Source organism: Protopterus annectens, chromosome 3.part1 (genome assembly GCF_019279795.1).
Source record: "Protopterus annectens isolate FY-2018-M chromosome 3.part1, PAN1.0, whole genome shotgun sequence".
Taxonomy (NCBI): Eukaryota; Metazoa; Chordata; order Ceratodontiformes; family Protopteridae; genus Protopterus; species Protopterus annectens.
In genome coordinates, this window is record NC_056732.1 from 1,029,682,722 (window position 1) to 1,029,697,546 (window position 14,825).

The following is a 14,825-nucleotide window of genomic DNA, read 5'->3' on the forward strand; positions in this document are numbered from 1 at the left end:
GAACCAAGATGCTCTCATCCAAAAAAAAGGAAGCCAATATGGTGGTCCCCTGCCATAAACAAACTTTACAACAAAAGGAAGAAACTGTTGCAGAAAACAGGAAAATCCCAGGATGCAAAAAACTCCCTTACCAGCCTCAGTAAGAAACTGAGATCCCTCATGAAATCCTTCAAAGCTAGTTACGAAAATAAAATTGCCAAAGATTCCAAAAACAACCACAAAGCATTCTATAACTATGTCAAGAATCTCAATGGCAATGCTCAGATCTGCTCTGAGCTAAAACAGAATGGCATTAAATATACTGATCCCAAGGATATTGCCAATATCCTGGCAGATCGATTCAGTGCCAACTTCACCCCCCCTCTCACCCCCTAAATGGCCCATCTCAATACCGGATGATTGCCAAATTCCAGTAATAACGGCCACACTGGTAAACAACGCACTCTCCAAAGCTAAGAATACAGCATCCATGGGACCAATGACATCCCAGGCTGTGTACTACATGAACTACAATATGAACTGGCACCTCACCTAAGTGTCATGTTTAATCATAGCCTCACCTCAGGTTTCGTGCCCAATGAGTGGTGCAGAGCTACAGTTATCCCACTCCACAAGGGCGGATCCACCTTGGATCCCGGAAACTACTGTCCCATCAGTCTGACAAGCCTTATCTGCAAGGCCATGGAGCGTATTATCATGGAACTTATAAACAAAGACATTGGCAACCTTCAAACACTGGACCCCACCCAGTTTGGGTTCATGAAGGGCCGATCTTGTCTCCTGAACCTGACTGACTTCTTTGAATCAGTCTCCAGAGCCATGGACAAGGGTAAGGTGGTTCGCATAGCCTATCTAGACCTTGCCAAGGTCTTTGACACCATCCCCCACTCTGGAATCATAGATAAACCTTCTAAGCTGGGTATTAATCCCTACTTCACCCAATGGGTTGCTAACTGATAGAACCCACACTGTAAAAGTAGCTGACTCCAAATCCAGCTCCAGACAAGTGACAAGTGGAGTACCTCAGGGTTCAGTCCTGGGACCGCTCTTGTTTGGCATCTACTTCTCTGAAGTACAGGCCAACACTAAGGGACTCTGGCTAACAAAGTTTGCAGATGACTGCACACTGGGAGCCATTATTGAATCCCCAAATGATGTGGATACTCTACAAAAGGGCCTTACAGAAACAGATGCTTGGTGCCAGAGCCATGGGCTCAAGCTCAATGCCAAGAAATGGGAAAAAACATGTATCCGTGAATTACCATATAGGTGGCAGTACACTAAACACCGAAAGTGTGATAAGAGACTTAGGGACACAGGTGGACAGTGGTCTCACCTTCAAAAAAACACATCGCCACAACAGTCAGGAAATCCTTTTATGTGACGTACCTCATCACTAAGGACTTTTCATCCAGAAAAAAGGAGATCATTGTCCCACTGTACTCATCCCTCATTAGACCCATTATAGAATACAATGCCCCATTTGCTATGTACCTCTCAAGACATCTGCAACAACTGGAAAGGCCGCAGAAATACCTCACTAAAAGAATCACAGGCCTAAAAAGCAGATGCCCTACGCTGACCGCCTTAAAAGACTCCAGCTATACTCTGTCGCATATCGTCTACTCAGAGGCGATCTCTGCTTAACATACAAGGCCATGTCAAATCCAGAGCTGTTGGACATGCTACACTTAAAGAAATCCCAATCCCTCAGAGCCTTACGCTCCAGGGATCTAAACCTTGTCATCATGATAAACAAAACATGCTGGAGGGATAAGTTTCCTGACCCAGAGACTCCCCAGACTCTGGAAAAGATTGCCCATACATGTCAAGCAGAGTGCCTCTTTGGCCCTCTTCAGAAAGAACCTTGATGATTGGATGGGAGAAAGGAAATTCACCCCGGGGATCATGTCAGTCGCCCTGCTAGACAGGGGTCCAGGGAAGTAAATAGTGTGGGAAGAAATAGCCAGAGAATTGTTATGGCTAGGCTTGTATAGGCCCTAGGGCTGATAGCCTAGTACCAACCTATGAACCTATACAACACCCCATTTGGTATGTACCTCACTAGACACCTACAAAAACTGGAAAAGCCACAAAAATATCTCATTAAGAGGATCTTAGGCCTTAGACACATGCCCTATATGGACAGACACAGGAAACTCCAGCTATACTTTGTCTCATCGCCTACTTAGAGGCAATCTCTCCTTGACCTACAAAGCCATTTCTGACCCAGAGCTGCTAGATATGCTACACCTAAAGAAATCCCAATCCCTCCATGTCACACGCTCCAGGGACCTTAACCTCATTACCACAATAAACAGAACATGCTGGAGGGATAGTTTCCTAACCCAGAGACTTCCCATACTCTGGAACAAACTTCCCATTCACATCAAGCAGAGCACATTACTGGTCCTCTAAGAGGAATCTTGACGAGTGGGTGGGCAAAAGGAAGTTGACCCCGGAGATCAGCCGTGCTTGACAGGGGCACTGGGAACTAACTTTGGATGGCATGATGCCAGGGAATCTTCTTGGGCTAGGCTTATATAGGCTCCAGGGCAGTTAGCCTAGTACACACCTATGAACCTATGTGTTGGGAAGAAGCGAGGTCATTAGGAAATGTCTTTTCAGAATGCAATGAGTTGAACAATTGTAAACATTCCCTACTGAGTATTCTGTCAGAAATATCTAAGCTATAGGATCTGAACGCTTAGGTATAGTAAAGCCTTACCAAAATTAAGGTTACTGGCTTCCAAAAAAAAGCAATTACTAAAAAATGGAAATATAAACGAGCTGGAGGCAAGATTTTGACAAAAGGGAAGAAGCACATTACATAGGAAAAATACATGGAGAAGAATGCTGAAAACGAGGAGACAGGTTTAAGGGAAGACAGGAAGTGAGCAATTTAGTAAGGGTCTATATTAGATAAAAGTTTATCTTGCCAAACGCTGACATTATCGAAAATCCCGGAACTCGAAACTGCAATTGTGGGGGGCTGCACCCCCCACCCACCCCCGCTAAATATATATTCCAACTCCGAGATCGCACTACAGTGAGGAAAGGGCAGATATTCCCATCTTCTCTGTACTGCGATCTCACAATTCCGGTTTCGGGTTCCGGGATTTTCGCTCATGTTAGCGTTCGGTAAGATAAACTTTCGTTTATCTGATATAGACCCATGTAGTAATGAAAGAGTGAATGAAAATTATTAAAAAAAGGTAAAAAAGTTTTATAATGCAAGAAAATAAAATGTTACAGTTTTTATTTTTTTGGCAATGTATATGTGCTCATGTTATTTGTTGATTTAATAAAGATGCTTAAACTGTGTCATAGAATATCCAGAAAAGTACAGTTTTGTACCTACCATAAATGTAGATGTTCGAAGATCCACATTGCTGCAGTCCTTACATATGGGTAGTCCGCTGTCCTCGGTCGGCTCGAATACCAAAGTATTAGGCTGACGTCGGTCAAGGCGCTTAAAACTGACATCAGGACGTCGGGGTACAAAAGCGCATGACCGACGTCACATCCTCAGTCTTTTCTTGCCCCAGATGTCAGAAGTCCCTAAAAAGAAAGGCCAAAGCCAAAAAACAGCAAGGAACAACCAACCACCCCTGCACTAACCATATTTACAATATTTACAACCCAAACCACACAACCACCTCAAACTACAGAGGGGAAGGAGGGAGGGAAAATTGGACTGCAGCAATGTGGATCTTCGAACATCTACATTTATGGTAGGTACAAAACTGTACTATGTTCTTCATCTCACATTGCTGCAGTCCTTACATATGGGTAGAATCCCAAAGCAGAGGTAAGGGAGGATGGCAAAACTACAAAGCATTAGGAGCTGCCAAAATGCCCTGTAAGATTGCAGTGGCAAATCCAGCCCTAGATTTAGAGTAAAGTGGAAGGTGGTAATGCTTAGAGAAAGTATGCACTGAACTCCAAGTAGCTGCCTCCAAAATATCTTTAGTAGCCACGCCCCTTAAAAAAGCTGTAGAAGTGGCAGTAGCCCTAGTGGAATGAGGCCTAATCCCAGCTGGAATCTCCTTACCATGATGGGAATAACAGAAGGCAATACAAAAACCAATCCACTTAGAAATAGTTTGTTTTGAAACAGGTTTGCCCTGAGAACCCAAAGCAAATGAAACAAATAACTGCTGAGACTGCCTGAACCCTTTAGTTCTGCTCAAATAATATCGCAACTGCCTGTGTATATCCAAAGTGTGCAAAATCTTTTCCCCTTTATTTTGGGGGTTTGCATAAAAAGTAGGCAAATGAATAGTTTGGTTTAAAGCCACACTAGAAACCACTTTAGGCATAAAGGAAGGATTAGTACGCAAAGATACCCTGTCCTTGTGGAAAATTAAGAAAGGCTCAACCGCCATAAGGGCCTGTAATTCAGAAACCCTTCTCGCAGAGGTAATGGCCAACAAAAAAGCAGTCTTCCATGATAAATATTTCAACTCGGCAGTAGCTGCAGGCTCAAAAGGTTGTAGAGTGAGTTTCTCCAACACAAAATTGAGATCCCAAGCAGGAGTAGGAGCTCTACGTGGGGGTCTTATATTCTTTGCCCCTCTAAGTAATTGCTTAAACAAAGGATGAGAAAATAATGGTGGGTCACAGTCATGGTGAGCAGAAATTGCTGCAGCATGAACCTTTATAGAGGAGAAGGACAAACCTTTGTCCAATAACTCAGTAAGGTATTGAACAGCAACACTTAAATTAGGTTTAGAAACCTCAAAGTCCTTTGCTGTACTCCAAATTAAAAATCTCCTCCATTTATCTGCGTAAACTTTCCTTGTACTAGGCCTTCTGGCCTCCAAAATAACATTCAAAACTTGTTGCGGAAGCCGAGACCCTTCAGGGTTTAAAACAGAATATGCCAGGCTGTTAGATGCAGAGACTGAAGTTTGACATTGAGTAGGTGACTGTTCTCCTGAGACAGCAGGTGTGGAATCGAAGGCAAAGGCCATGGAGGCTCCCGTACCAGACTTCTCAGTAATGGGTACCAGTGCTGTCGAGGCCAATCCAGAGCTATTAAAATCATGGTTGGCTTGTCCTGTCTGACCTTCAGGAGTACCTTTGGGAGGAGAGGCAATGGTGGAAAGGCATACACGTGAAGATTGCTCCAATTGAATGAGAGAGCATCCACTTTCCAAGCTGTGGGATGAAACCTTTTTGTGCAAAACTTTGGCAACTGGTAATTTAGTGGAGAAGCGAACAGATCTATGTCTGGAGTCCCCCATAACACTGTCAATTTTTGAAATACATGAGGATCCAATTTCCACTCGTGGGGATCCATGATTTGTCTGCTCAACACATCTGCTAAGGAGTTCTGTGCTCCTGGCAGAAACCTTGCCTGAAGATGTAGCTGCAAACTGAGAGCAGTCTCCCACAAAATCATTGCTTGTCTGCATAGAGGGTAAGAATGAGTCCCCCCTTGCTTGTTGATGTACCACATGACAGTTGTGTTGTCTGTTTGAATCAACACCTGCCCTGGAAGAAGTAAATCCTTGAAAGCTATCAATGCAAATTGGACTGCTAACATCTCCTTCAAGTTGATATGTAAATGTTGAAGTCTGGCAGGCCACGTGTCTTGTACCAATTTTCCATTTAGATAAGCTCCCCAAGCTTTGTCTGAGGCATCTGTCGTTAGAATCTGACTCGCCTCTGGTCGGGTCACAGAGAGTCCCTTGTTTAGGTGACATTCCTGAGCCCACCACAGAAATTCCTTTTGAATACAAGGTATTATCTGAATGACAGTGTCCATATCTTGGCAGTGTTGCGTCCATACATTTTTGAGATACCATTGTAGCTTCCTCATATGCAGTTTGGCATTGGGAAGTATCAGAATACAAGATGCCATGAACCCCAAGGCTTAAAGGACTGTCCTTACAGTCAGCCTGGACTGACGAGACAATTGATGGAAATAAAGAGAAAGATTCTTTTGTTTGTCCGGGGTCAAAAAGGCCATCTGGGATGCTGTATTCAGTCTCACACCCAGAAAGCACATGTCCTGAGAGGGTACTAGACTGGACTTTATTTCGTTCACAGAATACCCTAGGCATCTTAACACTGCTATCACATACTGTAAATGATGAAGAAGTTCGTCCTTTCCTTGAGCCAGAATCAGGCAATCGTCCAAATAAGGATAGATTTGTATTCTTCTTAGCCTGAAGAAAGCTATCACTGGAGCCAGAACCTTTGTGAACACTCTGGGCGCAGTAGATAAGCCAAAGGGCAATGCAGAGAACTGATAATGAAAAGTCCCAGCCCGAAAACGCAGATACTTCCTGCAACTGGGCCTGATAGGAACATGAAGGTAAGCCTCCTTGAGATCCAGAGTCACCATCCAGTGATCTTTGCCCAGCAGAGGTAAAAGCTGTTGTAACGTCAACATTTTGAACTTGGGAATGTCCAGATATGTGTTGAGGATAGATAAATCCAAAATTGGTCTCCACGTGTTCCCTTTCTTCGGTACTAGAAACAGGCGAGAATAAAATCCTAGGCCCACTTCTGGCAGAGGGACCGGTTGTATAGCTCCTATTTGAAGTAGTAGAGAAATCTGTTTGTGAGCCTCTAGTCTTTGCTGAGGAGGAACATCTGGCATGCCTTTGAAAGGAGGCAAGGTATGGAAATAAAACTTGTAACCTTGGTGTATGATATCCAACACCCATTTGTCCTGGGTAATTAACATCCAATTTTCCTTGAAGAGTGCCAACCGTCCTCCCAAAGGTGCTGCCAGGCAAGAAGGATCTGGCAGCTGAAACAGTAGGTCATTGGGCCTGTTTACGAAAGGACTGGCCCCTGCCCTCACTCGAAGATTGTGCAGGTGAACTCCATGTTCTAGGTCTGAAGGAACTCTGAGCTCTGCCCCTACCACGTCTAGATCTACCCCTAGACTGAGAATCAGAAGAAGGATACGTCCACCCCTTAGCAGGCCAATTTCTACTAAACTTCGGAGGCTGAACCTGCAAAAAATCTTTAACAGTCTGCATAGACTTAGCCTTGTCTTCCATTTTCTTCAAGACCGACTCCACAGGTGGACCAAACAACACTTCAGACTGCAAAGGAGCATCCAAAATCCTTGTCTTAACATGGTCAGATAAATTCTGATCCTTAAGCCAGGCGTGCCTGCGAAGAACTGAACCAGTGGCAGCCACCCTAGAAGAGGCCTGCAAAGCTTCAAAACCACACTGTAAAGAATGCTTACCCACCTGTTCAGAGACATGCACCAAATCTTGTAATTCTTTACACTCAATGCCTTCCGCCAGAGCATCCACCTTAGATTTCAATTGAGAAAGAAGAAAATTCTGAAATTTCAACATATGAAACTGGCAATTCAAAGCCCTCATTGCTAAGGTAGAAGATGTATAGACCTTCTTTCCCCATCTATCCAAAGCTCTGGCCTCTTTATCTAGAGGAACCAGATTCTTTACAACAGAAGCCCTGACACCCTTAGGTCCCTGGCTAATAGTTTCTGGGTCCGCCCTAGGACTCTTATAGAGATATTTATGAGCCTCAGGCACCCTGTAATACCTATCCGGTTTAACAGGCGCAGGAGGCAGAGAATCAGGATTAAGTGAAGCCTCTGAAAATACATCTTGCACAACATCCAGGACAGGAGGTATAGCTAAGGGCCTATGTTGAGGTAAAAACAAAAATTCCCTAAGCCTTTTCCGTGAATCAGAGAAGTCCTGACCTTCCCACTTAAAATGTTCCCTCATAGAATGAAGTGTCTCTGAAAAAGAAAAATCCTCTGGAGGAGAAGCAGAAGGAGTGGAATCTTCTGCATCAGAATCAGAATAAGGAGTGTACTCCTGCAAGTCTTCAGCCGAAGACTCTGAATCATCCGAAGCCTGTTCAAAACTTTCCAACTCTGGCTCCACCCTAGGCCTCTTATCAGGAGGGGGCATAGAACCTCTAATCAGAGTAATCAAATCTTCTGCCATTTTAAGCATGTGCTTCTTAGGCACAGACCCTGCTGAACTCGGAGTGACACCAACAGAAGCTAAACTTGGCCTACCTCTGGAAGAAGCCTTGGAAACAGAAGGAGAGGGCCTAACCACCCTGGGAAGGGAGGGGAGAATAGAAACCTGAGAAGCCCCTTCAGCCTGGCCTGCCTCTTGAGAGGCCACATCCTGCAAAATCAAGGTCTCCCCCTGAGACTCCAGAGAAGCCTCCATCGGAACCACCGGTTCCATTGAAGCCTCTAAAGAACCGGCGTCCGGAACGGACGACTCATCTTGCCTGGGTTTAACCGCTTTGTCTTTGCGCTTCTTCGTGGAAGCGGGCGTCGGAGTATCCGACGGCATGTTATAATTGCACCGCTTCCCGAAGACCAGCCTAGCACAATCTAACCTTCGCTTAATAGTGCGCTTATTAAACCTAGCACAAAAGCGACACCCGACTACGTCGTGCTCAGGCCCCAAACAAGGAATGCACAAAGAATGATAATCCCTATGCGGTATCTGTTTCCCACAAGAAATACAATTATTTACTTTTTCTGACATCTGGTAATACACTGAGGCAAGAAAAAAACAAAATATTCCCCAACGGGGTACTTAGCCAACTTGGATTCGGTCTGAAACTCCGAACTCGAAAAATTTCAGAACGCCGAACGGCACTTGCAATGCTGCTTCTGCATCGGACCATGCGGCAAAAAATACTGAGGATGTGACGTCGGTCATGCGCTTTTGTACCCTGACGTCCTGATGTCAGTTTTAAGCGCCTTGACCGACGTCAGCCTAATACTTTGGTATTCGAGCCGACCGAGGACAGCGGACTACCCATATGTAAGGACTGCAGCAATGTGAGATGAAGAACATCTGTAAAAAAGTAAACTGTCCTGTATAGCTTAAACATCTTGGAGGTTGATGAAAACTTAACAAGCTTTTGCCTGCCTTCGGCGATGGAGAAACAAATCATCTCAGCTGCTGCAGTCTCATCCTCTAAAATGCTTCTGAGCTAAGATAGCTGCCTTCTTTAGAAAGAGAAGCCTCACCATTATGTTCAGAAGCAGGAGACAGAGCTGGCTTATATAAAAGTCTTTTTCCTCTTTCAAACAGGATATTAAAGGTGAACTTTAACACAGATACTGGCAATTTACAGCATAACTGTAAAAAGCCAGGGTTTCATTATTGAACCTTTGTCAGAGAATGATGAACTGTCAAATCTGGGAAATATGGCAAATTGTGCCATAGTCTTAGATATTTTAGAGAAATTATTTTTCCTGACATGAAGCAGAAGCCAACCAGAAGTATCTGTGCTGGAAATATTCAAGTACTGTTCTGTTAATGGTGCAATTAAGAGGCCAATATATTGATTCTTTTGGCAATAGTTTAAATATAGATTGTTTTAAAACAGTACACACAGATTCTTATTGATGGGAACTGCTTGAAAGTCTCAAGTCTTACAGTGTGAACTTCTACTGAATGTTGCATGACTTTTAGGCTGCGCCAGTGTACAGACATTAGTTATGCAAGCACATTGAAATTACATAGACAAGATTATTTAAACATGTTTTTGAAAAGCTGTGATATTCTCCATATGGAAGCCAATGGATAAATCTCTTTAAAGGAATTTAAAAACTACTTCCCGACCTTTTTAAAACAATCGTTTATAAAATTCACAAACTGTTCTCTAGGCTGAGATTTTAAATGTTCCCAGTTCTCTCTCTTTACCATGAAATTTCTAATCCTCCAATCTCATAAGAGGAACATTATTCTTGTTTTATCATATGTAGCACAAATGACTGCACAGCTTTAAGCCTCTTGATTTTTGTACTCCATTACCCCATGAGTACTGTAAGAAAATACTAGACAAAATGCACACTCAGAAATTAAACATTTTGGTGTTGTTTGCATATCATAAAGACACTTTTCCATATCTGACAGGGAAGGAAATACAATTGAAGAAAATACCACATCAAGAATGACCAAACTTCACTGAAGAATTTACATTTACTAAATAAGCCTTAGCTGACTAATGAGCTGTACTCATAAAAAGAAAACTTAAGTCAAACTAACGAAAGGTTTTAAAACTGAGGAGAATATTAGGTGGATACAAGCCCATACTAAGTAAATGAAGTAAGTGTGCCATTTGACATCAGTATTGACTTGAGAGCAAGACCACCACTGGTTTAGGCAGTGGGATGCCTATAGTCACAGAAAAGAAAGTGTCAAGCTGACTCCTGCAACTTTGCTGGTGTGTAATCTCATGAGGTAGGCTTCACAGCAGCTCACATGGAACACTGTTTTCAGTCTTAGAAGAATGTTGCAATTCTACTACTTGTGCCATGGTCACCCATCACTTTTCCATGCACTGACACATTGCAAACTCAGCAGTACACCCAGTGCTAAATGTATGATAATGTGTTGCAAAATGAATTAAATAAAATACATGGTGAGGATCCATGCTTTCAAAATAAGATGCATTAAAATACATACCGAGGTTCAATTACTCCATGATGAGGTGTAACTGTTAAACAATGGCCTGGCCAAGTCAATTCAAATCTCAAGTCTGTGGAAGAGTCATTTATAATGTGCGCACGTCCAGTTTCTGGATCTACATCTAAAAAGTATGGAAGTACAAATAAGGCACTTGAGTCAAAGATCAACAGTGCATTACTAAACAATAACAAAATACACTGAGAAATTACAAGAACCTCAGTATACAAAACATTTAATGTACAAAGATTCTGAGAAAGTACAGTTGTGTACACTTACCATAAATGTAGATGTTCGAGTATATTCACTGTTGCAGTCATCACATTTGGGTTAACTGCTTGCAGTAGCCCTCAGTCGGCCTGATTATCAAAGTCTTGGGTCCTGCGTCGGTTGATGTCTCATCTTCCATGACGTCAGATAGTCAGGGGTATAAAGCATGCAGCTGACGCCATTACATCAGTTTTTCTTGCCTCAGATGTCAGGTGCCCCCATAATGGGAAGCAATTATATATACAAGGTTACACCTCCAACAAAAAAGCAAATACACCAAAAATCTTTAAGCATACTAAATAAGAATAGAGGTATAGTCAATAGAATTCAGGGGGCTGGAGGGAGGGTAACCAGGACTGCAACAACGAATACACTCGAACATCTACATTTATGGTAAATGTACACAACTGTACTATGTTCTTCGTATTTCACTGCTACAGTCATCACATTTGGGTAGATTCCCAAAGCTAAGGATGGGAGGAGGTAATTAGATATCATTAGGACCAGCTTTAAGGCACTGCAAGACTGCAGTGGCAAAACCAGCTCCGGATTTAGAAAAAATTAGCAAGTGGTAACGCTTGGTGAAGTTAAGTACAGAACTCCAGGTAGCAACTTCTAGGATGTACCTGGTAGGGGACACCTCTGAGAAAGGCCATAGAGGTATATGCAGCCCTGGCTGAATGTGGTCTAATCCCCTGTGGGTAGGTTTTCCATGGTGCTTATAGCAGAAATTAATGCAGTGGCCTATCCACTTAGAAATGGTTTGCTTTGAAATGGCCCTCCCCTCTGCCCCTGCAGCAAATGCAACCACCAGCTGTTCAGATTTCTTGAGAGGTTTAGTCCTGTCCACATAAAATCTAAGTCGTCTGTGCATGTCCAGTGAATGCAGTATTCGTTCCCCCTTGTTCTGTGGATTAGAAAAGAAGGTTGGCAAATGAATGGACTGATTAAGGGCCACACTGGATACCACCTTGGGCATGAAAGATGATGAAAGGCTCCACTGCCATGAGGGCCTGTAATTCAGACACTCTTCTTGCTGAAGTGATGGCTAGAAGGAAGGCTGTTTTCCAAGAAAGGAATTTCAACTCTGCATTTGCAGCTGGCTCAAAGGGAGGTAGAGTGAGTTTTTCCAATACAAAGTTGAGGTCCCAGGCTGGGGTAGGGGCTCTCCTGGGTGGTCTTAAGTTTTTGGGCCTTCTGAGGAACTGCTTCAACAGTTGATGAGAGAGAAAAGGAGTGGCTCTGTACTGTAATGAGCTGAAATGGCTGAAGCATGAATTTTAATAGAGGAAAAGGAAAGGCTCTTGTGAAGCATCTCAGTTAAGTACTGAATAATCTGAGGTAAATTGGGTGCTGCTGTGCCCATCCCGTAAGTTTGGCTCCAGGAACAGAATCTTTTCCATTTTTCAGCATAGAATTTTTTAGTACTAGGCCTCCTTGCCTCCAGAATGACATCCAACACTTGTTTACTGAGGGATGATAACGGAGAGATCAGGTAATGAGCCAGGCTGCCATGTTCAGGGTTTGAAGATGTGGGTGGAGAATCTGGCCCTCCTGCTGGGACAGCACGGCAGGGGTCTGAGGCAGGTGCCATGGTGCCAGCAGTGACACTGCGCAAGAGGGGGTACCAGTGTTGGCGTGGCCAGTCTGGTGCAATCAGTATTGTCCTTGGTTTGTCTTGTTTGATCTTTAGTAGTACCTTGTAGAGGAGAGGCAGAGGAAAAGGCATAAACTGATAGGTTTTTCCAGGTGAAGGACAGGGCATCCACTTTCCAAGCTTGTTTGTGGGGAGCCCTTGTGCAGAATTTGTTCAATTGGTAGTTCTAGGGGAAGGCAAACAGGTCTATCTCTGGGCTCCACCATTTGTTTCCCAACATGCTGAATATCTTTTGGTTCCAGTTTCCACTCATGTGGTTCCATGAGATTTCTGCTTAGGTCGTCTGCCAGGGTGTTTAGCTTTCCTATCAGGAATTGAGCCTGTAGGTGCACTTGGTAGCTCAAGGCTGTGTTCCACAGAGCCCTGGTTAGTCTGCGGAGGGGGTATGAGTAGGTTCCTCCCTGCCTGTTTATGTACCACATAACAGTGGAGTTGTCCGTCTTTACCAATAATTGTAATGGAAGAATGTGGTCCTTGAAGGTTGTCAGAGAATTCTGTACAGCTAACATTTCTTTTTGATTGATATGCAGGTGCATTTGACGTGGGTTCCATTTGCCCTGAATGCACTTCCCTGCCAAGTGAGTCCCCCATGCATAGTCTGATGTGTCTGTTAGAGTTTGGGAACCAGGGGGTAGAGTGAATGGCAATTCCTTGTTTTGGAGGCAGGCCTCTGCCCACCAAAGGAACTCTCATCTGTAGACAAGGCATGATAGGAATCACTGATTCAAGATCCTGAGAATGTTAACACCATAGGCTTTTTAGATACCATTGTAGCTTCCTCATATGCAGTCTTGATTATGGAATTAGTAGAATGCAGGAGGCCATGAACCCCAGGGCTTGCAGTATTTTCCTTGCAGATAGCTGGGTCTTTGTGGCCAGTAGTTTGAAGTAGCCTGCCAAATGAACTTGTTTTTCTGGCGTGAGATAGGCCATCTGGGAAGTTGTATTCAAGCTTGCTCCCGGGAATACAATTTGCTGGCAAGGTACAAGATGTGATTTCTTTTTGTTTATGATGTACCCCAGAGAAGTTAGCAGTTTCTTTACAAATGCCAGATGATTCAAAAGTATGTCCTGGCTTTCTGTCTGAATTAGACAATCATCCAGGTATGTGTATATCTGAATATTTCTTTGCCTGCAAAAAGCAATGACTGGAGCTAGGCACTTTGTGAATACCCTGGCCACATTAGATAAGCCAAAGGGCAGTGCAGAGAACTTAGTGCATGTAGCCTTCTTTGAAGCGTAGGCATCTTCGGCAAAATTCCCTTATTGGGATGTGCAGGTTGGCTTCCTTTAAATCCAGTGTTGCCAACCAGGCATATTTGCCTAGCACAGGAAGCAGCTGATGAAGAGTTAGCATCTTGAATTTTGGGATTACCAGAAATATGTTTAGGATAGACAGGTCCAGGAGAGGATGCCAGGAATCGTCTTTTCTGGGAACCAGAAAAAAATCTTGAGTAGAAATCTTGCCCCCGTTCCTCTTCTGGGACAGGTTGAATAGCACTGATGCTTTAAAAAGAGAGAACTTGCTTTTGAGCCTCTGCCCACTGATTTGGGGGTAGATATGGCCAACTGTTTGGAGTTGGTAAGGAGGGGAAGTGGAATCTGTATCCCTGGGAAACTATATTTAAAACCCATTTGTCCTGGGTAATGAGCTCCCAATTTTTTACCTGCAGGGCAATCTTGCCCCCTAAAGGAACAGTCAGTTGAGCATGGCTTGGAAGGTTTAAAGTTAAGTCATTAAGACAGTTTACCATAGGAGCGAGTCTTAATACTTCCTGCTTTGGAAGTGGGAGCCCCTCATTGTTTAGTCCTGTGAGTTCCTTGGGACTGAAGCCTGGGTGTTCTGCTGGTTCTGGCTTTGGACTGAAGGCCTGGAAGAGGCAGGAAAGGACCAATTCTTAGAGGGCCAATGCCTACTAAATCTGGGAGGCTGTACTTGCAGGAAATCTTTATTAGTTTGCATAGATTTAGCTTTTTCCTCCATCTTTTTAAGTACTTCTGCTTTGTTGCCAAACAGGCTGTCTTAGTTTAAGGGAGCATCCAGCAATTTAGCCTGAACATGATCTGGCAAAGATGGCTCCTTAGGCCAAGCACGCCTTCTAAGTACAGACCCAGTGACAGCAGCCCTGCAAGATGCCTCTAATGAATCAAAACCACATTGCAAAGTATGTTTTCCAACTTGTTCAGCAGAATGCATTAAATCCTGTAAATCTTTATTTTCAGCACAATCAGGAATCAACATAATCCGATAATATGCTGCGGATACCTTAACATATGAAACTGGCAGTTTAAGGCCCTAATGGCCAAGGTTGCAAAAGTGTATACCTTCTTACCCCATCTATCCAGCGCCCTAGAATCTCTATCAGAGGGGGTAGGATTTTTGGCAGTAGTGGCCTTAATGCCCTTGGGTCCCCTGTGAAATAGTCTCAGGATCCGCAGAAGGATTT

At 43.7% G+C, this 14,825-nt stretch overlaps 1 protein-coding gene across 1 annotated transcript in view; it reads right to left on the bottom strand.

Annotated features, from left to right (window-relative positions):
- Window positions 1-14,825, bottom strand: part of LOC122797744 — a 1,403,591-nt gene that overhangs the window by 374,546 nt on the left and 1,014,220 nt on the right. The window contains exon 17 of the mRNA XM_044066269.1: window positions 10,452-10,575. Within this exon, the coding sequence (XP_043922204.1) occupies window positions 10,452-10,575 (124 nt within the window). The remainder of the gene's footprint in view (window positions 1-10,451; window positions 10,576-14,825) is intronic.